The sequence below is a fragment of the Silurus aristotelis genome (genome assembly GCF_946808225.1).
Source record: "Silurus aristotelis genome assembly, chromosome: 28".
Lineage (NCBI taxonomy): Eukaryota > Metazoa > Chordata > Actinopteri > Siluriformes > Siluridae > Silurus > Silurus aristotelis.
In genome coordinates this window covers 15751781-15778948 of record NC_139601.1, presented here as the reverse complement: position 1 = coordinate 15778948, position 27168 = coordinate 15751781, and the positions used below count along the sequence as shown (strand labels likewise).

Genomic DNA, 27168 nt, shown 5'->3' with positions numbered 1-27168 from the left:
AGTTCAACAGCAAGCAGAACATTCTGAGAGGAATTAATGATGGAAGAAGGTTTTGGCCTCCTGATCATTTTAATAGATATTAATCAGTGTTTGACTCATTAATATCATTCTATTAGGAGATGTTTGTGCTGAGAGTCATATTTGAGTTTCTTCATATAAACTAGTTTGAGTCTTGTGACAAAAATAATAAAGATTTTTAGCTATAATAAATCATAGATACTGGATACTGTAGATATGAATGTAAATACACTTTTACTCAAGTGAAAGTTTAAAGGGAGCACTTTTACTTTTACTGGAGTCATATTTTGAGTTGATCTCTAACTCAAGTATATGGTTTGTGTACTTCGTCTACAACTACAGAAAATTATTTACTGTAATATGATACAGTGTAGATTCAGTATCCAGGTACAAAGAATAGCAGAGGGAGGAGTTTACGTCCACAGCGCCCCCTATCTGCAGATCCCTGAACTGCCCCGCCTGGGATATGCAAGAGCGTGTCCACAGTGACCTGAGTTTTCATTTGCACTTCAGCACGACTTCATGGACGATCCTGGGACATGGCTCTGCGACTCAGCCTGCTCCAGCGCGTAACGACACTGTCTCTGGTTTTACTTTTGCGCCACACCGCAACTGCGGCAAACGGAGGAAGGAAAGGAAACGCGGAGAAATGCGGATACAAGGTGAGGAAGTGCAACTTCCGAAAAGCGTATAATTCAAAACTTGTAGATCTTAAAGCAACACAACGCAACGCGCACACAGGGTGGCAGGTTGTGAAGCTTCGTCTTGGTGTGGTGTTAAATATTTTAAACACGTATTTTCTATATATTTTTTAAAAACATTGACAATAAACAAACACGTCGTATTTCTAAAAACATTCTATTGACACAAAGTAATATCCGGTCCTTTATGTTTCTTTTCAAATATTTATATATATATTACCATAACACCCTGAAAAAAAAAAAAAACTATTGACATGTAATATATATACATACATATTAACTCTAAATACATAATGGAATCTCAACAAACAAACACCTGGTGACTTAAGAATGGTAGGAATGAAGTGTAGAGGTGAACCAATAAACCGAGCTCGCAATATATCGCGATTATGATATGTGCGATACGAATACATTTGGATACAAATTTGTAGGCGATATTCGTCTGTGCTTTCTTTGTGGTGGTGGTGGTGGTGTTGTGTTGTGTTGCCAATCAGGAGCTCGTCTTTTGTTCTTCGGGCCATCTGGATCATTTTCACACTTGAATTGTGCCAAACCGATTTTTTATGGTCTTTTTTTCTGATGGCATTTTTGAGCTCGGGATGGATCCTTGGAGTGCGTAAGCGTTAATCGTGAACGTCGATTGCAATCAAGGATTTTGTGGATTTTTGGTAAGATCTAGGACAGGTTATATCTTTGCTAGGACTCCTCCTGGACTTTCTCGTGTTGTTTGCTTTTCAAGCCTGCCAGTTTGCTTAAAGATTCACCGGCCTGTAAATACCAATCGGAAGTGCTATTGACTTTTAGTGCCCACTCTTGTGTGCATTGTCTTGCGACCGCTACGGCTGCTTTGAAGCCATTTCCCCTAGGAAGTGAGGGGACTGTTTGCTCTGTTAATACACTTCACAGTTTCCTTCTTCAAACCACAGGCCACTTCAAAGGTCGTCAAGCTGCCGATAGAATGGCTTTCCACAAACTGGTATGCTGGCTGTTGGGCAAAGTGTTGGGGCTGTATCGAATCGTTCAGCTGCTTGAGCTTTACTAATGATGTGGGGTCTTCAAATAGGACAAAATGACCTTTTTTTTTAGCTGGAAGAGGGATTTATTTTATTCTAAATTGCTTAAAACATGGAACGGTTTCGTGGCTAAATTGTTGTTCTCTAATTCTTCCATTCTGCAAAGTTATTGAGACGACGTCCATTGTGAAAAGCGCTCGAATCGAAATAAACGTGGAGTGAATTGAATCTTTTTGAAAATGAAATGGCTACTGATTCATATTAGATCTACCCATCATTCAGAGAGGGAATGAGAAGCTATAACGTAGGGCTTAACAAGAAAGAAAAGAAAGGTGAATATTTAAATTGGCCTGCACTCATTCCGGGCCATGCTCGTCCCCCCCGCTGAGAGGGGTCGAAGGCTTCATGTTGAACCCCACTGGGGGCTGGCTGGCTGGCTGGCTTTGGATAAAAGTGCCCAACCTCCGGAACTTCCAGGCTTTTCAATAGCATCCTTCATTTGGTTCTTAGTCAGATTCCCTGTGTCAAACAAGAGCCAGATAGATCTCGAATAAGCTCAACTTTCCTTTCCCGATTGATTTCTGAGTTCATCTGCTTCAGAAAGGAAGTCATCACTGATTGCAGATATTACCAGCTGCATAATCAGTCATTCTTGCAGAGGGGAGGGGGAAAAAAACTCCCTGCATCTGGTTAAGTTATGGGTTCAGCATGCGAGGGTGATGTCAGGCAAACACGCTAAAACATCAGGCAGGATACTGAGCAGATTTCCAAGCCATTTTTTTGGGGGGTGTGGGAGTCACAAACCTCAGCGAGTAGCGCTCAAGGAGACACGAGCTGTTTCATGTAAGTCTGTAGAGCGTGAGGGGGAAATCACTGTACGCCCCCCCCCCCCATTCCTCAGTTCTTACAACAACATAAAAGTCAACACCACTTTAGATGCCGAAGTAACGATTGTAACGATAACAGCCCCCTATTGTGATTTCAGCCTTCTAATACTGTGTGTGTTTAGAAGCTTTGGACCAGGTGTGCCACCAGAATACGGGGCATTAGGCTTATGTTTGAGAGCATCTAGTGTTGGATTACTGCATTACCCTATTTTATTTGTTTGTAGTTACTGAGTTAATTTGGCTTTTCATTCGAATTGAGTCAGATCCAGTTTTACACACGATGGTATTCAGCACGGGATCCAGCCCATGCAGCATTTCCTCATGCTCTCGAGAGGAAAATTGTAGTGATAACAGATCCTGTTGTTAATCAAATGTTCCTCACTGATCTTTTTTTTGCCTTTTGCGCTGGTTATTTCTTAATATTTCTTGACGAAGAAGTCTGGTCTGGCTTTTATTAACTAATTAACATTTTAAAAACCCTGCATCGACTTTGAAGTTTTTTTTTTTTTTTCCGTCTTCTGTAGTATTGAAGTAAATCGGAAAACAAAGATGAATGGCTTTACAGAAAGCGAAGGCAGTACTTGTCTGCAAATGATATATAATCAGAAGTTGCCAGACTGGTAGTTTTTAATGCTAATAATATATCGAGACACAAACTGACATTCCGTGTCGATGCAACAAAAAACGGCACAAAGGAAAATGTTTTCCATTGTCCTAAGACACACACACACACACACACACACACACATATATATATATATATCCTTTTATTACTCCAGGCCTTTAAGTTCTCAGCAAGCTCTGGCATGAGTGCACCTGTGCGACACCCCCCCCCCCCCCCCAACCCCCACCCCCCCAGTCCGATCTCAAAAGAACCTGCATGTTTTTATTCTCTTATTCTCCTCCCATCTGACTGATTAATGGTGGAACTGTAGGAGCAGTTCATAGCGTTCGAGTTTGTGGATAGAGAACGGAGTATGTTTGCATGTGGGGGGGGGGGGGGGGTGTACACAGAGGGCTAAGTTTAATTCGGCACCATCTTTTAGGCCGCATTGAAAACCATCCAAGCAACTCGTAACCTTGGAGGCCGTGCCTTGTGCTGTGGTGGGAAAATCCCTGGTTGGCTAATCCTGAATCGGCCCAGCGCGCCACAAAGTTTTTTTTTTCATGCGGGGTCCTGGGGCTTTCAGCTGTTGCGCTGCGGTTTGACAAGCCAAGCCTCCCACTGTTCAATGTGAATGGAGTGATGTAGCTAGTAATCAGAGGTGTGTTCGAAAGTGATTTAAAAGTCCCGCCATTCTGCTCACCCCTGGCATGTCAGTAGTTGGTGAAACGCTTGTTGTAATCTTAAGAACAATTTTCAAGTCCAGGTCCTTCAAGTCCGGCTCAGATTGTACATGTTTTACACATTCCTGCAGCTCCAAACCCCTGTACCAAGAATTACATGTTTAGATTGTTTGAGAGAAATGTTAGGAGGGCTAAACTCTTATCTATAAAGCAGTATTCAGTGTGTGTCTTTGCATTACCATGGGCTCTCTCATGCTGTATGTACAATACTAATCTCCCCCCCCCCGCCCCCCAATATTCACAATTGAGAGAAATCCCCAAAAAATCATAGATGATGATGTTTTCCTTTTAAATACCTTGTAGTCCCAGTGGTCATTTATTATCAAAGTAGGTTAATGGAATGTCTAAGTACATTAGCGTAATCGTCTTGAAGCAAGCAAGATGTTTGTAACGCGATCTTCTAGCCAGCGTCGGTGCTCCTTGCCATCAGAGATCTGCAGAATATGCCAGTCCCTCGGGACCGTAATCTGATCCGGACTGGTTGTGCTCTTCCAAAGCTTTTTCTTTGGCCTGCGGATTGAAGTCATTACAATCAATTAGCAGTTCTTTCCTCTGGCCTAATCAAGGATCTGATGCGGAAGAACTTCCTGCCTCGGTTTCAGGCAATGATTTGAGATTGCCAAGCGTCTGCTTTGGAGGATGAAGCACAACGGTGTTCTTCAAAGCTGGAGATTTGGCTGCTGGCTAGGCATGACCGGGGGGTTGGAACTGCAGTTCCTTGACCACTTTGGTAATTTATACCATCTTTGGGCCTTGAAATTGCTATCATGGGTATTTGTGTCCTACTTCACATATTTATATTTAGCCATTTTTCTTTTTCTTTTTTTTTTTTTTTCCTCTTCTGGGTTTTAAAGCTAAATATGTAGCTGATATCTAAGGCTAAGATCCTTTGATTTGCCAGATTTATGATGCATGTATGCTTAATTTCTCTTTTCGCGATCGTCTGATTGCATTCGTTTTCCCTTTGTTTTCCATTTAAGAAGTAGGGTGGCCAGGTCTATATTTTTCACGGTCGAGGAGTTCTGGAAAGCCCTGGGCAGTAGTGCATTCCCATAGCATGAAATACAAGACTGCAAATCCCACAAGGCCTTATCCTCCCTATGAAGACGTTTATTGTTCTATAATGTCATCAGGTAGGTCTACCTGCCTCTGACTCACAACGTTTCCCCATCTTGCGCTGTCTGGTGAGTCCACACCAGTTTCCATACATAATAAGCCTCGATTCAAAAGATTTTTCTTTTATATATATATATATATATATTTTTTTTTTGAACGATTAATCCAGGTTCGGTGAAATTACAATGAAAGCCTTTGAGGAAGCTTTGAGGGCTCAGTTCCTGTCACCTCTTTACTTTTTGCGATGGACAAGTCCGGGCCTGTTCTGAGCAGCGCTGTGTTTACACTTCTCATAAGGTTCATTTCGGTCAACATTGAGCGCTGGATACGATTATGCAGATAAAGGAGGGCAAACAAGAAAAGACATAACAAAGGCTTGGATTAAATTTGAACTAAAATCAGCTTTGTTAAGATTTTGCCATTTTAATTGTGTAGGTAAATAATAAAAAACATAAAGTAAAAAACATTTAACATGTTCCATCTTTTAACACACAGGTTTCCAACTTTCTTCCTGCACATAGTTGTGTTTTCCCCTAGTCTGATTAATTAGCTGGTTGGTTGAATTATGTGTCTTCAGAGAAGGAGGACTGAGGGTCTCTCAGAAACCTCTGTTGTAAAGCACAGTAGCACCAGAGGTCAGCCTTTACACGTGTGCGGCATGACGGTGAGGTCATCCCTGTGTGCCTCTTAAATCCATTTCGGATGGTTCCCAGGGTTCACAGGGCAAAACCGAGCAAGCATGGTGCTGTGAAATCTGGAGAATGTTTGGTGTGACACTAGTTTTTCCTACAATTTATCAGGTAGGATTCGGTCCATGTATCACTGCTATGGGGCGACGTCTACCCGGAATGGACAGAGCTGGAAAAGCAATTAGGTCTGTTAGTTTCCCAGTGAGGAACTTCCCTGCCTGTTAAAGGCATACGTTTTGACTTTGGCATGCTCGTCAATGTCCCTCTGGAGTCCCCTCAAAGCATTCTTCACTACTTGGGTTATTTGTGCCCTCAAGAAACGACCTGCATTTACGCAATTCTTCTTTTTTACATTTTTTTTTACTTCATTCAAGTGTGTGTGTGTGTGTGTGTGTGTGTGTGTGTGTGTGTGTGTGTGTGTGTGTGTGTGTGTGTGTGTGTGTGTGTGTGTGTGTGTGTGTGTGTGTTCGAAAAAAAAACACCTAGACCGGGGATGAAAATTCACCGGCGAGTTCTCAAGCACTAATGTCATAGCATATGGTTGCATTTCGAAAGGGGCCTGGCTGCGACAAATGCTGATTGGAGTAAAACAGGAAAGGCATTAAGCAAAACAGCAGTGGGGAACTTCAAGCCAGACTGCCCTGCAGCACTCGATCGACTGCCACGCAAAGCCCCTCATCAGGGGTAACCTCTCTGACCTCTCATCCTGTCCTTCCCGAGACATCCGCAAATCTTTTTCTTTAAAAGAATCTGCCACGTTTGATCATTTTTGGCGTTTTTTTTTTTTTATTATAATTTTTATATACTTACTAGCAAATAAATAAACATACAATTGTCAATAATATTACATCTGGACTGATTTGTAAATGCGAAATATGTTTCATTGAATGAAAATACGACATGCTTTTTTTTCCTATGCTATGTAGGTTAAAATGTACCTTCGCTTATTCTCAGTTGAACGAGTTTTTCTTAATCTGAACAATGTAGGACCACTGTTTGTCATCGATACACACGGAAACCCGATGTCAACCTGGCGTTTTTTCATCGACATGGCGACTGGTTCTTGAAATCATCACGGTTTCCTCGAGCCACCCCCGTGTTCGAAATTACCTTCAAGTATCAGGATGTTTGCAATTGCCATCAAGTTAAATACTGAGTCGAGTATAATTGCTGAGATCTGGGTAACTGATACTTGCCTCATTGGTGCCATATGATCACCTGCAGCCATGCGGCATTAGCAGGAAATGCAACTCGGCGAATTACATGCGAATGTGATGCCCGAATGCAAGAATTTGCATTAAATAAACGACGACTTAAGTGAAGCAGATGTATTAAACAGCTTTTTAATGAAACAATAGAGGTTTTGTATTCCTCCCCTCTTTGGATTTGAGTATTTACTTTGGCCGATCTTCCCCAGATGGGCTATTTATTGCATAGACAGAAAATAAACGTGTATGATACCGAAAAGTTCCTTTTCCTTATTTTTTATTTATTTTATTTTTTTTGGAAAGCTCATCAACGTCTTTCTTGACATCCTGTTCCTCTATTAGTCATGTAATTCTCCAAGTCCCCTTTAGGCGCACACAAAACAAATCCACTCATTCAAGCGTGCCAACAGTCCTGATTTGATAGCATGACCTCTCACGCAGGAAACACAAAATTCTGGTGATGAATCAGTATTAGCAAAGGCTCAGATAGAAGACACAAAGGCGATTGTCCTAGAAAACGACTTCTTTTCGGAAAACTTGAATGAGATACACATGTTGGGGATAATGAGAACAGCATGTCAGACCGGTCAGAGCAAAGTTGTGGTCAAATTCGTCGAGCCAAATGTATAAAGGTGCTCAGATCCATCCCACTCAGACCTGGTGGACTCACGAGGACCGGAGCGTGGGTGGGAATCTCAGTCCGGCCAGTGGAAATTTTGTGCATTGAGTTGGATTCTAAAGTAAAAAAAAAATGTGTAAGCCAGATTTATTTATTTTCATTTATTCTCATGACATCTATTGATGTTTATTTGAGGGTTGGTAGTCATGGTGAAGTGAATTGGAATATTGGGGGAAGGAAGGGGGGGGGGTTGTACACAATGAAAATATTTTGTTTTTATATTCAAACAAATGATTAACATGTAATTGTTTTTTGTCTTTTTTTTTGTTTTTTGCTTCTGTGATATCACTGTGTGACTTATGTCTCACAGTGATATCTCACTGTGATATCACTGTGGGGATATCACTGTGATGTCTCACAGTGATATCCCCCCTGCCTTCAAAAACCCCTCTGTACCTTGTCTGGTTAGACAAGTGGGAGTACTTTGAAGGTATACTTTGAAATGGATGCTGGGAAAGGGGATTTCTAGGTGAGGCAGATGGTGAGGCTGTTTAAGAGTTTTACAAAGTCAGCTCAACATCTTAGAACCCGAGTCACCCCCAGCACACACTCCCTCCTGCCCCTTTGTTACCGACTTGGAGTGTTTTCTTACTCTCTGCTCAAGCAACGTGCGACCGAATCCTGAACAAATATATACGTTACGATGAGCTGTGTTCCATTTGTATTGTTTGCTTATTATTCTTGCTTAATTCGAGCAAATCCGAACTTTGCTCCATCGTTGCTCTCGAAATTCAGCCAATTTGTTAGACAAACAGTGATAAGTTGCTTTGTGGTCATGTTTGTTTTCCTAGAGCAGAAGAACAAGCCCAGCGGGAGCAGCTTAACATCATGCGATCAGGAGGATCTGAAGAAGAATATTATAAAAGCATACACCACAAAGTAGCTGATTGAGAGCTACAGCCTCCACCTTTAACCTCTTTATAAGCTGCAGGAGCTTCCTGCTGCAGTTGTAGGTTGGATTAATGACTTTAGGAGATCCTGCTGGGTCGCAAAAGCCAGTTTGTTTTGGGGTTTCAGAGGTGAAGTGCAGTGATGGCCAAACTGAAAACAGAGATTGTTTTGGCAACACTTAACTCTGTTGACCATGTTTGCAGCAAAGCTGATTTACATTTTATAACACCTTCATACCACCATAGATTTACAGAACTACAGAATTTCCATTTAATTTGATTTGTGGATTTTCAGGTAATCAAATATTTTGACATTGCAATCCATATTTAAAATACCTAATTCCTTACGTGTAAAATTCATCTCACGAGTCCTCAAAGGTTTGAAACGTTTTTTGAATTTTCATGAATGCCACATTTCTTGTAAAAAAAATCCTTTTAAGAAGATTTACGAATAAATTCTCTCCTATCCAGGTTGATAAATGGGCCCAAAATCCGCTATCTGGCATAATGGCTGACAGGTTTTTTTTTTATATTTATTTATGCATTTTATTCCATGCATCATCTGTCAGACATATGGAGTCAAACCGCTTCTTTTAAACAGGTATCAAGCCACCAGTTCAGAAAGCTGGGTTGTCTTATAAAGAGGATGGGGGAGTAGGAAGGTGGGGTTAGGTTTGAACTTTACACATAAGTCCAACAAATGTTGCCTTCTAATTAAGCAAGACCTCATTTTCCCCCAAGGCTACATGATTAGTAGTTTCCACTTAAATGACCCCCCCCCCCCCTTTATTTTATTTTTTTACCCCCACATCCACTGCCTCTTTCAAGACAAGCAGTAATTTTACTCTAATTAATCAGTGTCGCCAGAGTATCCCTGTAAGGCCTGTCTTTTATTCCCGTAAATGCGAGGTGACCGTGTACGTGTTTCTTTTCCGAAAAAAAAGTCAAAGAAAAAAAAAAAAGGTGGGGGGGGTTGAAGAAGAAGTTTGAAGAAAACATGGGTGAGTGAAGGTGCCTGGGAGCTGCAGGATCAAACAAAAATACTTCCTTTAAAAAAAAAAAATTTTTTTATAAATGCTCTGCGTTTTGTGTTGTCTCCATATGGCTTGCTGCTAATGGGGAATTTAAAGAGAACCATCTCCACTTGTAAAAGAGCTGGCTGTGTTGTTGTTAAATTAACTTCACGTGTGAGGTTGGATGCCAAAAGACAAGCGAGGGATATGAGGGGGTTTGCTGGAAACAGGCCCTTGTAAGCCAGTCCCCTTTTGAGTACAAACTATCAATGTTTACTTGATATGTGTGTAGAATTGAAAGAGTTCTAAGGTAGGAAGTAGATCTGCATCTGTCTTTTGTAGCTAGAGCTTGAATGGGCGTGTGACCTACAAATGGGAAGAATGAAATAGATTGACGGGCGCTGTTCTCTGAAGCTCGTCTTCTCAAGCTATATAATTACTGTTATTATTTAAACGTGGGGAGGGAACACCTGGTTGAAAGATGCTTTGGTGAAGTCTACAGGAAGCACACATCTATCAAGGTCTCACCTGCTCCAGACTGCTGTTCAGACACGTACGTGTCTCATGAGTCTGCACGACGTGGGCATCGGGTACTGCAACGTAATAGTCCACCAGCCACCGAAAATACTCCAGACTGCTAATCTTACATTAGTATTTCCTTCTAAATTGTGTGTTGGTGAGACTTTGGCCTTTAATTTGACTCTTTAACTCTCTTTTGGAAAATCTGCAGCAATTTTGTGGCTTCTAAAGTACACTGATGTTTCAAATGTTATGACAAAATGTTTTTCTAACAATGCAACTAGTTTGAGTCAATGTCTGTAGTATTTCTTTGCAATCTCACTTGCTAATGTTAGTCACATGTTCCCCCTGGTTTTATATGACTTTTAATGAACCAGGTCATTAAGCAAAAGGTTAAGTATTTTCAAACACAGTTGCGTTTCTCTTGCAGCCTGTTAATAAGCCCCCTATAAAGTGCTAGGACTCTTGTTTGACCAGTGACTGACCTCTGTTTTTACCTCACGGTTAGCATTTCTATTCGTTTGCCACATGGGATGCTGCTAGTTTATGAAGCAGAGTTACAGCCCTAAACCCTCCCCATTCCCTCCTTCCTTCTTCCTCCAAATGCATACTGTCCATTTGAAGTTTTAGGATGTCAAATGACTTCTGGGGCTATTAGGAGTGCTGAAGGCGAAGACATCAGAGGGGCTGTGGAAAAAGTTTTCGGTCATGAGCTCTCCGCTCACCAGGACCAGCTCTTTTTGCAGGAACAAAGGGGACAGAAAATTAAAGGGGGTTGTTTCTTGTTTTGGAAGGTCATAAATAGGAGAATCGTTGAAAGGGTGTTGGGAGGCAGTGTGACAGGCTTGTTAGGAGGTGTTTTGCCACCCCTTCCTGCCAAGGTGTGAGTCTGTGGTAACAGCCTGGGGCTCTCTGATTGGCTGCAGGTGTGCTTAGGCGTCCGTGGTGGCTGCCTGTCCTACGTGACCCACAAGACCCCGCTGTGTTCTTGGTGCGGAATAAACCTGCTAGGACCATTATAGCACCCCAAGGGCACACTCCTTCCTTTCTCTTCAGACTCAAAATGTGGAATTGGAGCGCAATTCCCATCTTCACAATGTCTGTAGATGTTTTCATGACCTGGAGGTGCATGCCATTTTGGCCAGTGAAGTCTTGTTCTTGCCACTGTGAGCACGATTGTTTAATCCAGTATAATGGATGGAAATGACCATGTTAAACTATGGCTGGAGTGTTTTTGACGTCAGTCATGGTGGTCTCGGTAATAACGTTGTTATCTGAGCTCCGCTGCCATCTGGTCAGGATCTAAGCCTGGGGACAGGAATGAATCTGGGTGTGGAGTTCATCATGTTATCTTTCGGAAATAGGCAAACACACCATTAAGTAATAGTTACTGAGACATCCTTTAGGCCTTCGAGCGCAATTCAAATGCACATTGTTTTAATTTGCTGTCTCAGTGCCAGTTGTAATGTTGTAAGGAACATGTGGGCCAGATGAGGGCTGCACATTATGCTGGGTTTTATTGCTGTGTTTGTACCTTTCAGTGCTGATCTTGCAGAAATTTGCAAACAAACTAAGCACAAAGATAAGTTGTGTCAGTGGAGGCTTTAAAACCCCTTAGCATTGGTGTGATTGAAAAAAACAAAAAAAAAACAGTCAGTTAACCTTTTTGCATCCAGGGTTGCAAAATTCCAGGTTTATTCAAGATTGGAAACTTTTCATTGGATTTAATGTATTAAATACAAAATGTATTATATAATGTTTTAAATATTGGAATTAATAGGAAAAAAATATGAATTTACAAAATTGCAGCTTAGCCAGTAACAGAGAACTTAAATGTAGAAAAATAAATCTTTCAGGATAATCTTGGTTAAAAAAACCAACCAGATTTAATGCAATTCCTGAATTTCTATTTTTCACGAACATCAATCACATGCACACCACACGCTTACTGCAGGACTGCTGAGGCCACGCCCCCTACATGCACTGTACATTCCTCTATAACACAGCATGCATCATTACTAAATCCTGCACACGATAATGTCAAGACATGTATGTCTTGGCAAGTATGCATGCAAATTACATAAATATTACATAAATGTATGTTTAAAACTTCTTTCTGGTTTGTGTAAGCTTTTGTGCAACAAAATTATATTAACAATTAAATTAAAATTGTTTTTTTTTTTAATATCCGTATTAGTTTGCAATGAATGTCAGCTCACGTTCAAACTAATTGTTTGTTTGTATAGAATTTAGTTTATATTCATTTCATAATTTTTTGTAAATTCTCAGAAATTCCCACAAATTCCTGGTAAGATTCCAAATAGGAATATTTCCAGAATTCCCCAGATGTAGTTCCCATGGAAAGTTGGCGGAAAGTTTACACCCCTTTGCAATTCTAGTTGCATCATAAGCTCACCAATTTAATTTAATATATTGTGATTGCAGAATTGTAGTGTAACACACAGTCCTAAATCTGATCAAGCTTTTACATTTTTATTTTTTTATTTTTTATGTAAAATACCAATAAAAAGGTTTTGAATAAAAAAAAAAATATATAAAGAAAAAAAAAAGGTTTTACATTCAGAAGTGAATAAATATGATTGAATTCAACATTATAATGCAAAAAGATTATATGCTAGCGTTCATTCCTAAAATCTGGAGCGAAGATGGGACATCACAGATATCAGTATTAGACTGTTCTGAAATGCTGGCTTGATATTGAATCAGATTTGACAACAGCCAAAACAAATGTTCAGATATATTTTTTGCCAGGAGTGCATATTATGTTGACTGCCAAACCCGTCTTGGGCATGAGCGCAGGACACAACTTGTCCTTTAGCTTGCAGAGAACCAGCCTGGTTCAGGATCGTGTACCAGCTGATCCAGAGCATTGATATCATATAAGAAAAAAAAGTGTCCTAGGGTCTATTTCTTTTTAAAGGTGTAGAACAATATCATTGTGTCCATATCATTGCCTAAAAACTATTTTACATCTAAAAATAGTCCACAACCACTTGTGAAGTGTATGTAGCAGCCGTAAAGTGCATTTATAACCCTGCGTCAACCTTGTAGCTGCTGTGGGTCCACTGATCAGGCCAGATTAGACTGCAGTGTTGTTGATTTTGTGCCTTCAACGCACGATTGACGGGTTTCCCCACAGAGCACATGGGAGGAAAACCAGGTTTGATTAACGTGTTCAGAGAGATGAGATGACTGCTGAGGGAGTTGAAGATCCAGATGAGGGAAGGGGTGGGTGGAGGACAAGCATTAGGATTGACTTGTTGTGGTCCAAAATGGTTTATGGGGCTTCCGGTGACTTTATGCGTTCTGGCTTTGTGATGTAAAAGTGCATGTTTAAAACTTAAAGATGAGAATTAAATGTATAGAAAAATGAAGGGCTGTAAATAAGTATAAACTTGCGTGTTTTTTTTTTTTTTTTTTTTTTTATCTAATATTTTGCTCATGTCTGTGTTTATCAAGTTGTGAAATGATACGACTGCTTTACACAGCATTTTTATGCCAAGCTCAAGTTTGTCTGTCGAACCGAACAGATCGGTTTCCAAAGCTTTGTCAGACGACTACTCTCTGGAGGAGGATAAGTATATTCCTTCCTGTCATTTAGAACAACTTCCTCTAATCAGGCAGCCAGATAAAGGCGATAAATGAGACCACACTAAAAGTCAGAGGCGTACAACGCGCGAGTGTCTAATTCTACCAAGAAACCTCGGTCATTGTTGATCTCTGTGTCTGTTAAGCTATGTTTCTTTTCTTTTTTTTTCTCTTTTTTTTTGCCATCAGTCCTGATCTGACACGCAGCATATAGCTTCCTCTTGTCTCGTTTTAGCTCCTGTCACGCAATCTCGTTTGTTTTGTCTCGAACGATAATGCGCCCCGAGCCACCGTTCTCAGGCCAGTCGTGACTAACTTAATCACGAAACCCGAAGCACGAGCACACCTATCAGCACCTGATTCTGCGTCAGGAAACAGAGTCGAGGACTGAACGTAGGTGCGTGAGAGCGTGCTTGTCTTGCGCAGCTCTTCTCACGACTCGAGGCTTGTTTTTCCAGAGTTGGCACCGGGTGCATTCAGCAAGAATTTGTGCGAGCCAGAAGCCTCGTAATTGTAGGATACTTTAGTGTTGCTGTCACCACTTCAAGTGCTGGTGCTTTTTTTCAAAGTCTCGAAGGAATGCGCTTCGTTCCCTCAATGAAGTTCACGTGTCACGTAGTTTGGTGTGAAAATGAGCTGTTCCTCTGAATGTCATACCTGTTTAAACCATGCCTTCTCTCTCTCTTTTTCTGCAGGGAGTTCAGTCTGGTTCTGATGAAAGTGGACGCAAGCTGATCACCTATCGAAATGACAGTAAGGCACTGTTTGATGAAAGATTCAACGATAGACATATAGAAAAACGTAATAAATTTCCTGTGCTCTGCTTGAGGTATTCATCCCATCCCTTCCCCCAGCTCTAACTTGCTTCCTGAACTAGCAAATGTGCCAAAAAGTCACATTTCTTGCCTGTAGCTAATCCCGATTCTCACTCGGCCCCCATTGTCCGTGACTGTGAACAGGAACGGTCACAGCCTAAAAGCCGACCCTCATTAGCATCACAATAGCGCCGACTCAGACACTGAGCCACGGGGTGTGAGCGACACAAACGACTGCTCCTCTCTCTTCCTCTACCTGCTGATCTTCAGCTCCGATAGCACAGTCCTAACAAAATAGGGGTTTGAGAAAAGGAAGAAGTCTGAAGGGAGTATGTGGGTTGTGTGTGTGGAAGGGGGGAGTCAGCATGCATGGCTGCATCCTTGAGTTTGCCAAAGAATCTTACCAATGCTTTTTGAATAATAAAAAAAAAAAAAGAAAAGCCCAATTTTCTTGTCTTTTTGTTTTTCTCTCTAGACTGCTCTCTGAACTGGAACCCGTGGGGAAAACATGCCATCCATGAAGTGAACAATATCAGCTTCACTCATTTGTCCTGTGATAACCAGGCGGCCGTTGTAGTTCACTGGATGCCAAGTCCCCTCGGTAAGCCCCCATTTTGTCCATGTTTTTACATAAAAAGTGAAAAGGTTAAAAGTGAAAGGGTTAAAAAAAAATTTATGTGAGAAATGAAAATTTAATATAGGAATGAAATAGAATTTACAATTTAATAAAAAAGGGAATAATAATGAAACAAACTGAAATAGAATATAGTTGCAAATTATTGATATGAAATAAAATAAAAACCGAACCTACATTTTACTCAATTCACTTGAATAAAACAGCAAATACCCTGCTTAGAGTGTTTAATGTGCACTGGCTTAACTGATTCCTTTTTTTTTTTTTAACATTTATTGCCGTCACTTGAGTACTTGATACTTGAGTTGTATACACCATGTACAATTAAGTGTACAGGTTTTTGCACCTTAAGGGAAGAATTAGGATTAGTGCATGCATCAGGTTTCAAAAATGTTTCTCTCACGTCTATGAGGACTAATTGGGTACATCAGGATATGAAGAGTGCAAAACATATTTTGGAAAAAATGAAAATTTCTTTTGTTGTTTTTTATTTTATATATATATATATATATATATATATATATATGTATATATAATTTTTTTATTTTTTTTATGAATTGTTGTCTTTTCCCCCACAAGGAATTTATTTTTTTGTGGGTAATTTATCTTAATATATTCACCCAGAAAACAAGAGTTTATTTATTTAATTAATTTTATTTTTATTATCCAAAAAAATCCTTTTTAAAGGTTTATTTAGAGAAAAATATACCTCATGGAGACACTTTTCAAAATATGTATATATATATATTAGATGTATGTATGCATGTATGTATGTATGTGCTTGTAAATGTATCAGATTGCTTCCAGAATTGACTTTTTTTTTCATTTTTCATTTCCAGGATTGTACTTATCATGTAGAAATGAATCCATGTAAGAGCTGCATGCTGCGAGTTTGTTGGTAAAGCAGATTTAATCTTGAAAGCTAAGCAGTTTACGTTTGAGCCATTTTTGGTCAGTCATATTCGTATTGGTATGGAATGAAAACATTTAATGCTTGGTCATTAAGATCATATATGCTTAAGTGGTTCTTATGGCTTGTAAATACACTAGATTTCTGTACCTTTGTAAGACATATTGCAACCTTGTGTAAAGGAGATTGGTGGTTAAAAGTTCAACAAATACTCAGACTTGAATGACTGTGTGACTTGCTCCGATTCCTAAACCCATAACAAAGCTAATGCATTTAAAAGTGTGCGTCCGACGTGCCTGATTGCACACCGGGGTCATTTCTCTCGCCTGTCTCTCTCTGACTGATTAGCAGAGATGGAGAAATAGGAGACTGGACAGGAGAGCCACTCTGAAAGTGAGGCCTTGCCTTCAAAGAGAGTGCTAGGCCTGTCCTGATCAAAGGCGCAGGTTTTCCTTCCCCCTGCCAAACTTTTTTTTTTCTTTAGGCCTGACAGTCACACAAATCTGGCCAAGCAAGAGAAGAGATCTGCACATAGGAGGCCTGTGATTTTCTGGAGGAATGTGTGTGTGTTTTAGGAGGATGAGGGGAGGGAGCACTGGGGTGTCCCTGGCTTCCGTCTGTCGAGGCACTATTGAACTTGGTAATGTGAGCTTTTTCCCTGAGCGGCAGCACAATGTGCCCTGTTGTTTGCTTCAGGTTAATCCTTTGGGACTGGATCAGAAGTCGATATGGTGTGGATGTATATTTGAAAAAACATAAAGACCAATTATTATTATTATTATTATTTTTAAAGAGCAACACTGTAATTTTTTTTTTTTTTTTTCCCCCGTTGCCATAAATCCTTTAAGCTCCTAGAAATATAAATTTACCAGTAGAGTAAAAATCCCAACCAGTTGGACAAGCTTTTTTATTTTTTTTTCCTCATTCACCTCCGGTGGCTTTTTGAGGCAGAGTGATGGAGGCATCACTGAGCCGGTGGAGGTGTGGAGTTACACGTCGCCTTGAAGAGCAGGCTCTTTCAGCTCTGCTCCCTGCCGAGGTAATCGGAACCACATGGAATGTTTGCCGGCTGCCCTCAATACCCCCCCTCCCCTACCCTTACACCCCACATACCCCCTTCCACCCTCTCTCTTCTTTTCCCTCTGCAACTGATAAGGCAGAAATGTAATTAAAAGAGAGGAAGGCTGGCACACGTTGAAGGGCATGAGAATGCTCCCTTGGCACGCACATTTGTCCTCTGTGCATGTTAAAGGCCTCCTCTCCGTCTCCAAGGGTGCCAATAAAAGGAGAAAAGCAAGGAGGTGTATAAAAGGACTTTCAGATTTGGTGCTCCGACCCTTTTTTTTTCTTCTTCTTCCACGTTTTATCCAGGGCTACAATTTAGATTAGCTGGAAGACGTGTCCCATATAATTACAGGCCAGTGGTCGTCGTTTAGACTTGTGATTGCAATTCATACTTTTGAAAGATTGTCCGATACAGATTCCCTGCTCGGCTTGCAATCACTGACACAATCTGTGGGATCACACAAACAGTACTGTTTATCTTTCAATTTCAATTCTTTCTATTTGAAGGCTTGAGTGTTGCACAGAATGCTGAATACGTTTTGAATTATTTCCCCAAATTATAATTTTTTTCTCAGAGAAAACAAACCAGAATTGAATCTTTCATAGGGCATGTACTTTTACTTGACAATAAATGGGCCTAAAATATGATTATTCTTTTAATAACCTGGTCTTAACATTCCCCAGCTACAACTATGACGCTGTGATTAGTATATGTTCACTATGTGTAAAAGTTTTCAGTAAATACTGTTCAAAATCCACAGGTCACGCAACGAGTCGGAACGATGGTTTCCAAAATCCAGTATTAAATTAATGGTGTTTTTGAATTATTGTTGAGACCATTCTTTGTGTGTGTGTGTGTGTGTGTGTGTGTGTGTGTGTTTATGCAGGTATAGAACATGTAAAGGGATTTCGTGTTTATTTGGAGGACAAGAATCCGGAAGGCAAACAGTGCCAACACATGATCCTGAAGGACCCTCGGCAGCTCAATTTCTCCTTCAAGAATGTTGTAAGTGAAAATGAAAGGTTATAGGTGTCCATGTTGGTGGTAATTAATATAACTGAATACTTCCATTTGTTTACCTTGTGCATTAAATTAGGATCAGAACTCAGCATGAAGCCACCATGAAGTTGATTATTTCCAAATAACACCATACCATTGTAGTGCTTTATTCCTCTTATTGATGCTTCTCAAACTCCTCTAATGTAAATCTGTATGGCTAAACATACAGATTTATACATTTTAATGTGTATTCTTTATTTATTTACATTTACTTTTATGGCATTTGGCAGATGCTCTTATCCAGAGCAACTTACCTTTATCTCATTCAAACAACTGAACATTTATGGGGCTTAGGGCCTTTCACGGGGACCCAGGAGTGGCAGTTTGGATGTAGTTGGGATTTGAACTTATGACCTTCAGATCCAATGGCCAATGCCTTAACCAATAGTCTAGATCCTAAAGCCTTTTTTAATGGTGTAAAACATTTAAAAAGCATTTGAGAATGTTTATTCCATAAATGTAAAATAATCATTGAGCTCCTTCACCATTAATTATTATACAATATTCTTTAATGGCATAAAAATATTGCTTTCTGAACAATCAGAATCCGTAGTTCAAGAGTCCTGTCGTATAAAGAAATGAAACTTTTCCCGTTGAGTCGCATATTAAAAGTTTAATGTTGGATTTTATTTTTAAAAATGCTTAGTAAGTTATTTGGCTATAATGAATGTTTGCTTGCAATTATTTGACAGAAGCTGAGCTCACAGCCCTTTGTCGGTTTGGCTTTCGAGATGGACTACATGGTCAGGATAGTTCCATTTCCTACGTTCATGAATGACAGCTTCTTTCCCCCTTCCTTTCTGCACACTAACAGTGAGTTAAGCTTTTTTTTTTTTTTTTATAGTCCAGCACACATTCCCCACTCATCTACTTCATATATCATGATTCATCAAACCCATAAACCATGCTCTTGTTAGATCTCTGACGGTAAAGAATTTGAGGAGGGAGTCATGAATTATTTCTGCTTTGTTTACACAGGTTGCGAAGTTCTTCTTGGCCCGGACAACCTCGTCTGCAAACCATGTGAGTATCTCAGGCTTGAGAACTGTCATTCATCTGCTGAGATGTACACCAAGCACCATGACCTGTACAGAAGGTTCAAGTTGATTCATGTGCTTTGGTTTTTGTATTACAAAATAACGGTATAAACGCTTGTTTTGGGTTTTTTTCCCCCTTTTTTTGTTTTGGCAGTCTGGAAGCCCAAGATGCTCAACGTCTCCCAGCTCGGCTCCAGTCTGCATGTTGTTTTCGATCACGCTCCTCCCACTTTTGGCTTCAACAACTATAACCTGTATTACAAGCTTCGACAGGAGAGCCACTTCAAACTCAAACGCTGCAAACCGGTTAGCACACTTCACCTCGGATTATGCAAGTCAAAGGGTTGTGGCATTTGCATGTATTGTGGGCTTAGCGGATTTCCGCTGCGTTCTTAATGTTCCGATTGTTCTGTTCGGTGTCATAACAAAAAAAGGCATAATGATCATGTGTTGTGAATGCTTACGGTGTCACCTGATTATAACGAACATAATAATCCTGCTAGATCATCCTCGTACTAAAGAACGAGTTCATTAACCGGTGCTTTAATTGAGTAAAAACAGCTGGCGTGGGTGTGGAATACAGGATTGGGCGGATTTTTGTTTTTTTGTTTTGCTAAATTTTTGAAACAGAAATGACTTTCGATGACTGATTTATCTTGTACTTTATTATGCTGTATGCTGAGTTTATTTCCCCCACACACACACACACACACTGATCTTTAAAGATTTTGAGAAGTTCACTATTTTTAAAGAATGTGGTGGGTTTCCATTATACTCCTGATTCTTTTTATAATTATTCATATATAATAATTGAGCATTGAGTTCCACCAATGAGAGGGTGAAGAACAATGAAACGTCATTGTTGGTTTTTAGTTTACAATCCCAATGAACCTGTGAAATCCAAAATCTTTAGGGGGAATCAAATTTTCTAAGTGAGCAATTTACTAGATGTAGATCTACTTTATTGATTTCGCAAGGGGAAACTGTTAAAAGAAAACTTTTCTGGGATATTTGAATTCACACCCTTTTGGTCACAAAAGGCCCCAGATGTGAAAAACAGCTCGGCTCTGTTTCGATCCCATGCCTCCAGGGTAGACTGCAATTTAAGATTCATCTTTTGCAGGGGACAAATAGAAATTTGTGGGAAGCGATGCAGCATGATCGATGCTCGCTTTTCAGTTCTCCTTCGATTTTTTTACATGGTATGTTTTTTGGGAAAATAAATAAACAAATAGGATAGTCACATGCGCCTGTGGATCTGTAACAAATGGTTGGATTTTTTTTTTTTTGTGTGTGTAAAATCCCTATAGAAATGCTTAATCATTACAATAAACATATCGTAAGCAGTTTCTGTTGCGAAATGATGTGTGCTTGTGTTCTAATAGCACATAGAGATGTTTAGTTTCAAATCTTGAGCGATTTGAAAGTATTTTTTTACTCGGGGCTCTATTTCTGAGATGATTATTCAATATTAATGTTATTAATTATTTTTAAGCTTGAAAACATAACTAGTTAGTTCATCACCAATCATAAAGCTGTATTTTCTAATGAAGAGTTAGCATAAGGAGAGTTGGGTGAGAATTTGTTAGATTTGCACTGCACACACGTGCACTTACCTCCCCTAGAGGAGGAGTCTGCAGCAGGCGAGTGTAAGTAGGAGTGAGATGTTCTGGGTTAATGCATTCAGCAGCGTGTAATGTTCTTCACAGATGGAGGAATAATATATAGATGTGCCGGGCGAGTTGGCCAACAGGCTCGTACCTCAGCGTATCATACCGACTCCTCCTGCCCCGGGGGAAGATGTGCACTCTTAGCAGGACTAAAAAACTTGAGTGCTTTCCCAGCCATGCTTTTTTACTCAGAGAGTGATGGGAACTGGAAATGAACTTTTCTTTAACTTTTCACTGAGATTTTTTTGGCCAGGTTTGCTCCCTTGTGGCAAATCTTTTAAGATTTAGGACCCCTGCAAATCTTTAGCTGGAGTTTTGTTTCTTTGGGGAAACTTGTGCCTTTTCACCCAAATTGCACACTTTTAGGACGAGTCTATGTGACTAGATTTTACATTCCAACCATTTTGTTTTGAATCATGAGTTGTTTTGTTGGTGAGGATACTCTGATTTCCGTTCTCCCACTTTAAGTGTAGCTTCATACCTTCACACTTTGTCCCTTTGGATTAATGTAAAAAGCAGACTTGATTTCACTTTCGGAAGTCTAGACTGCTATACCTCATGTCTGCTTAAACATACCGTGCATTGTAACGCCATAATAGGCTGAAATATGAGGTGGGACTGGACATTGTAGGGGGATTCCAATGTTCTCCATTGCTCTTAATCCTTTAAACAGTCTGAGATTCATTTCATCCTCGGTGCTAATTATTGAATAGGCGTCTATATGTATAAAATATATTTTCAAGGCTTTAAAGTGTTTAAAATTCCTATGTTGTTATTTTATAGGAGATGAATGGCCCTAAAACAACATGCATTTTACAAGATGTTACTCCAGGAACATATGCGATAGAGGTAAAAAAAAAACCAAAAATATAAAAACACGAGTTCTGGACCTGAATTTGAAATCGATGTAGACTTAACCAGGGTGGTCTTGTGTTTTTATTATAGCTTCGTGATGACAACAATAACACCAGGAGACAGACTCTGTATCATGTAAGCCAAGGTAAGGGGGGACACCTTTTTACCAAATTACCCATCGGTCGTTTCAAGTGTGTTAAGTACCAGAAATGTTGGCACCACTGATATTTGACCAAAAACACAGTTTGCTCAAGACTGGTGCTAAAAACATACTAATGGTATTTTTGTGTGTGGGCCTAGAGACCTTAATTGTTGATTGGTGATATGTGTGTGTGTGTATATATATATATATATATATATACCCCCCCACACACACATGCAGTTTTGTTTTTATATTCAGCACATATTTTGTGCTTTTAAAGGTTTTTATGCGAACACAGACAAGCCCATCCTCACCCTGAAAAATTGTGAGTTGTAATATGGTGTGCTGATTGATGTATGTATTGCTTTTTATTAGTCCTTTTTTATTAACAATTGGCTGAAAAAAACGACTTTCTTAAGAGTATTACTTGTAAAATGAAGGCTTATCAGCTCAAAAAGTGTCCTCATGACAGTGCTGATATTCTATTGTCATAAACAATTCTTGGTTTTGAATGTACCATGGGGAAAACCCTTCTTTGCTTGCTCCATTTCAGTGCATTCTCCGTGGGCTGGTCCGATCCGTGCCATTGCCATCACTGTGCCCCTGGTCATTATGTCCGCCTTTGCTACTCTCTTTACCGTCATGTGCCGCAAGAAACAGCAAGGTGCGTGTTTCCCCTTCTTTCTTTCTCTTTACTCTCTCCACCCTCATTAGTTAGGATCTTATTACCTGCAGAATCTACTGTTGTCCAGAAACTGTAATCTGAGCTTTGCAATCTCTCAGCACAGGATGGGGAATAATGGCTTGAGAAATTTAAGCATTTGTACTCGCACCATTCTACTGTTGCGCTGCTCACGAGTGACAAAAAGAACCTCCTTGTAAGGCTGTTTGCGTGCAAGGAATCTCGAAGCGGAAAGTAATGACATGTAATAATTAACACCTTCGTGCTGTTTTGGTTAAAATCATGGCTGCCTAGTGGTTAGGTTTCAGTGATGACCAAGCAGTCCTCTCTGAGATAAATATATATATATATATATATATTACACTGCATGCAGCATTCATGTTCGGCCTCGCTTTCATAGTCAGCCCAAGCCCAATTGCATCATATGGTAAAAATTTATGTACTTTCATCCCCAGTTGAACCCTTTCATCTCGAATCTCTCCACAGAGAACATTTACTCCCACCTTGATGAAGAGAGCTCCGAGTCATCCTCTCACACCACAGCACTGAGCTCAGAGAGACGGTGGCCTCGGCCCAAAGTCTTTATCTGCTACTCCACTAAAGACTGCCCCAAACATCTCGCGGTCATTCAGAGCTTTGCGTTCTTTCTGCAGGATTTCTGCGGCTGCGCGGTGAGCTCTGGTTTTGCTCTTCGTTCAGCACCAATTAACAGTTACCAAGGAGGGCAGTTTGGGAGTCACCCATTCATTGCTGGGGAATTTGTTCCTCAGAGTTTTTTTGGGAAATTCAGTCATTCAAGAAGAGTTTAAATTGATGTAGGAAAATGCATAGGCTGCCCCCTGCTGGTTCATCATCAAATAGATCATCGTCAAATAAAACTCTCTTGTTTTTTTTCTTGTTTTTTTTATTACATTCAAATGTTTTAATTCATAAATATTTAGAGGAATATATAAATAAATATATCTGATATGAAAATAAAAGGTTATACTTATTCCATTAAACACTATGATAAAGAGACATACATTGTACAGACAGACTGACAGACAGTCAATAAAATATATCAGGCCATTTAATCACATCCCTAATATGTGAATCCTGTTTTTGCTTGTAATTAGGTGGTTCTAGATCTTTGGGAGCATCTGGAAATCTGTAAGGAAGGTCAGATGTCCTGGTTGAGCCGACACATCGATGAGGCTCACTTCCTCATCACCATCTGCTCCAAAGGCTTCAAATACTTTGTGGAGAAAAGGCATCGCAAAGGCAAGGCCTCATCCAAGGAGAAAAACAAAGAGGGTGCTATACCAGACTTGAGCAGCAACGACCTTTTTGTAGTAGCTGCTGCCATGATCGGTGAGAAGCTGCGCGAGGCTCAGCAGGGCTCGACTGACCTCTCGCGCTTCATGGCCGTCTATTTTGATTACTCCCGTGAGAGTGACGTGCCCACCGCGTTTGCTCTGGCACCCCGCTTCAAGTTGATGGACCAGCTGCCAGAGCTGTTGGCGCGGCTGCACTCTCGTCAGCTCGGCGTACCCGCCGTCAGCAAGCGCAACTATTTCCGCAGCAAAGCGGGCCGCTCGCTTTACGTCGCCATCTGTAACATGCACCAGCACATCGCCCATGAACCTGACTGGTTCGAGCGACAGCTCATGCCTCCCGTTTCTGCTCCCATCACTCAGAAACGCGAGAAGCCCGACTCGGGACTCGCGCTTAACGAGGTGGTGCTTAAGCGGCACTTCGATAATGAGCGGCCCATCATGAACGTTCTCATCCCACCCACCATGCCAAATCCAGGCACTTTCAGGCTCTCTGGAATAGCCTCGAGATCAGCACAGGAGGAAATCGGGGAAAGTTCATCACAGTCATCATCGTCCTCAGGTCAGGAAGCAAGCGCCTTATCGAGGCCATTGTGCCACACAGATGGCTCAGCGAGCCCTCCAGAAATGCCCAGAGACTCTGGAATCTATGATTCATCTGTGCCATCTTCAGAGCTGTCAATCCCATTGATGGAGGGACTTTCACCAGATCTGGCAGACTCAACCTCCTTGACGGAAAGTGTGTCTTCTTCATCTGGATTAGGTAGGCAGTGAATTCAGTGAATGTGATTTCTTCACATAGGACAGTTTCTTGGATCAGTCCAGATTCAATTAATGTTTTCTAGTTTCAGTTTTTAAACCTATTATGTGTCTATCGAAAATATTAAAGTAGAATATCACAGTAATCCATGGCCAGGAGAAGAAGGAAAGGATTGGGCATGCTAGAAGATGTATATTAAATGCTATGCTATCTATGTTATTAGAAAGCTGTTTGGTGAGTTGGAATGGACTCATTTGTGCAGGAAACTCGGTACTGCCATATGCATTACTTTTTAGCTTACTGAGCACAGCTAGCTATGCGCATGTGACTGGCTAAATTATGGGAACTGTTTCTATATCGCATTCTAGCAAATAAACAATATTTTTGACATGCAGCGCTTATACACATGATCTAATACACCGACAAGGCATAACATTATGGCATTATAACTTGCGATTTGAAAAACACTGATTATAAATTACTATAATATATATTACTGCAATTATAGGATATTAGGCAGCAAGTGAACAGTTTGTCATAACAGTTGATGTGTTGAAAGAAGGAAAAATGGGCAAGCGTTAGGATATGAGCGAGTCTGACGAGGACCAAATTGTGCCGGCTAGACGTCTGTGTCAGAACATCTCCAGAACTGCAGCTCTTGTGGGATGTTCCCGGGGTGCAGTGGTCAGTATCTATCAAAAGTGGTCCAAGGAAGGGTCCTAGATGGCTGGGGCTCATTGTAGCATGTGGGGAGAGAAGGCTTCCCAGGCTCTGTGTGGTCTGATACAACAGACGAGCTCCTGTAGCCCAAATCACTGATGAAGTTATTGCTGTTGATGCTCGACGGGTCAAAACTGTTTTGACAGCAAAAGGGGGAACCAACACAGTACTAAGCAGGTGGCGAGATATATATATATATATATATAAAGGGTTAAGCAGATGATCAGCTGTGGCCGGTTTTGATGTATTCTGCTTCTTCTCTACGATCACTCTTCTTTTTTTCGACTTTTCTAGGATCACTAATTATTAAGAAGTGACTGAGACACATGCTTTCGTGGCCGTGTTTTATTTATGTGTTTATTTATTTAGTTATTTTTTTTAATCTAGTAAAGATTGCTGGTCAGTTTTTTCAAATCTTAATAAGGTCCCATAAATGGCCAGTAAAAACACTACATACAGGAAGTAAACAAAGAACAGCATGGTGCAGAACCATATACAGTGTGAGGGGCAAAAAGTCGCCCAGCTGAGTTTATTAGAAAAATATAGCTAAAGCCTGTTTTTTGTTGGAAAAATGTAAGTAAAAGTGTGCTATTTATAGTAAATCACGTGTTTTGTCTGTTATCTATAATTGGGTTAAAAGACGCATATTGATTTATTTTTTTCCGCTTCCCAATTAAAAAGATTATTTATTTATTTTTTTACTAATGCTATACAATTTAATTCTATTCAGTATTCAATCTAAACAAATGAGTAGGAAAGAAAATAACATTGAGTCGTTTCATGTTTATATTGTAATAATGATAGTTATTCATGTAATAATTTCGAAGGTGTAGTGTATCGTAGGCTATGTAACCACAATAACGTACCAAGCGTGGACGCCATAATTCATTTGTCTTTGTGTTTTCAGGTGACGAGGAACCGCCTGCTGTAAGCTCGCTGCATTGTACTACTCCCACCATCTGCAAGGCGGAGCTTCATCACCTTGTGGAACCGATTGAAGGACTTGTAGCACCTGCCTCCCCCTAGTGGCCTTTTTCTGGATGCGCTTCGCCACTTTACCGCCTTCTTTACATGATTCAATGTTGCCAACAAGCCTAATTTCTTACGTGTCCCACTTAGATATCAAGAAGCCTGTGGTTTCCTTTGTGGAGATATCTAGAGACGTCGAAGACTTTGTCCTGGACAAATGTACAGTACGCGAAGTAGGGAAGGCACTGTCGAACCAAAGCAGCTGTGAACTTTCGAGTCCAGCCATTTATCTCATTAGCATTAGCACAAAGCATTGCAGTAGATAGTACTTGGTTTTATTAGAACAATCAAATAACCAACTGCTCCTAAGCACATCATCAGGTGGAGTTTACAGCACCAGGAGCATGTCAGGGCAACCATATTAGTCTAAATGTGGAACTTGTCAAATAGTAAAAAGAAATCCTATTGCAGTTTTATTTATTGATATTAAACTTTTTATCATTGGTTCATAAATGATTTACAGGTTTTAATGATTGTATTGGTCTTCCTACAAAAACTGTTTTAATAAGAACTCATTGCATAAATGATATCGTACATGATATTCTCGTTGATTTTATCCGCCATTTAAAAATTCCGAGCAAAAGACGTGCATTAAAGAATTCATTCCTGACAAAGGAAACAGGAAATAAGGGACAAGTTTCGGAATTGTCGAAATTATTATTATTTTTTTGTACAGTTTTGCTTTTAGAGTAATAGAAATGATTTCTACATTATATATGAACTTTGTACTGTTTTATAGTACTCTAATGTAGGAAATGTGTTAATAAAACTAAATTTTTATAACAAA

The 27168-nt window shown here is 40.2% G+C and overlaps 1 protein-coding gene across 1 annotated transcript; it reads left to right on the top strand.

The window, feature by feature from the left end:
• The first annotated feature begins 455 nt into the window (after positions 1-455).
• il17rd (interleukin 17 receptor D) lies at positions 456-27168 on the top strand. Its single transcript, XM_083534452.1, has 13 exons — positions 456-680; positions 14385-14442; positions 14980-15105; positions 18001-18119; positions 18866-18986; positions 19152-19196; positions 19365-19516; positions 21664-21729; positions 21826-21880; positions 22431-22541; positions 23046-23230; positions 23675-24635; positions 26260-27168. Exons 1-13 carry the CDS (start codon positions 558-560, stop codon positions 26376-26378), a joined length of 2241 nt encoding a protein of 746 aa, XP_083390578.1. The 5' UTR covers positions 456-557; the 3' UTR covers positions 26379-27168.

Excerpts from the sequence above, each read along its gene's own strand:
- il17rd (XM_083534452.1), top strand. The coding sequence starts at position 558 with ATGGCTCTGCGACTCAGCCTGCTCCAGCGCGTAACGACACTGTCTCTG. Across the intron at positions 19,517-21,663 it reads AACTCAAACGCTGCAAACCG|GAGATGAATGGCCCTAAAAC; the intron begins GTTAGCACACTT and ends GTTATTTTATAG. Across the intron at positions 21,730-21,825 it reads CAGGAACATATGCGATAGAG|CTTCGTGATGACAACAATAA; the intron begins GTAAAAAAAAAA and ends TTTTTATTATAG.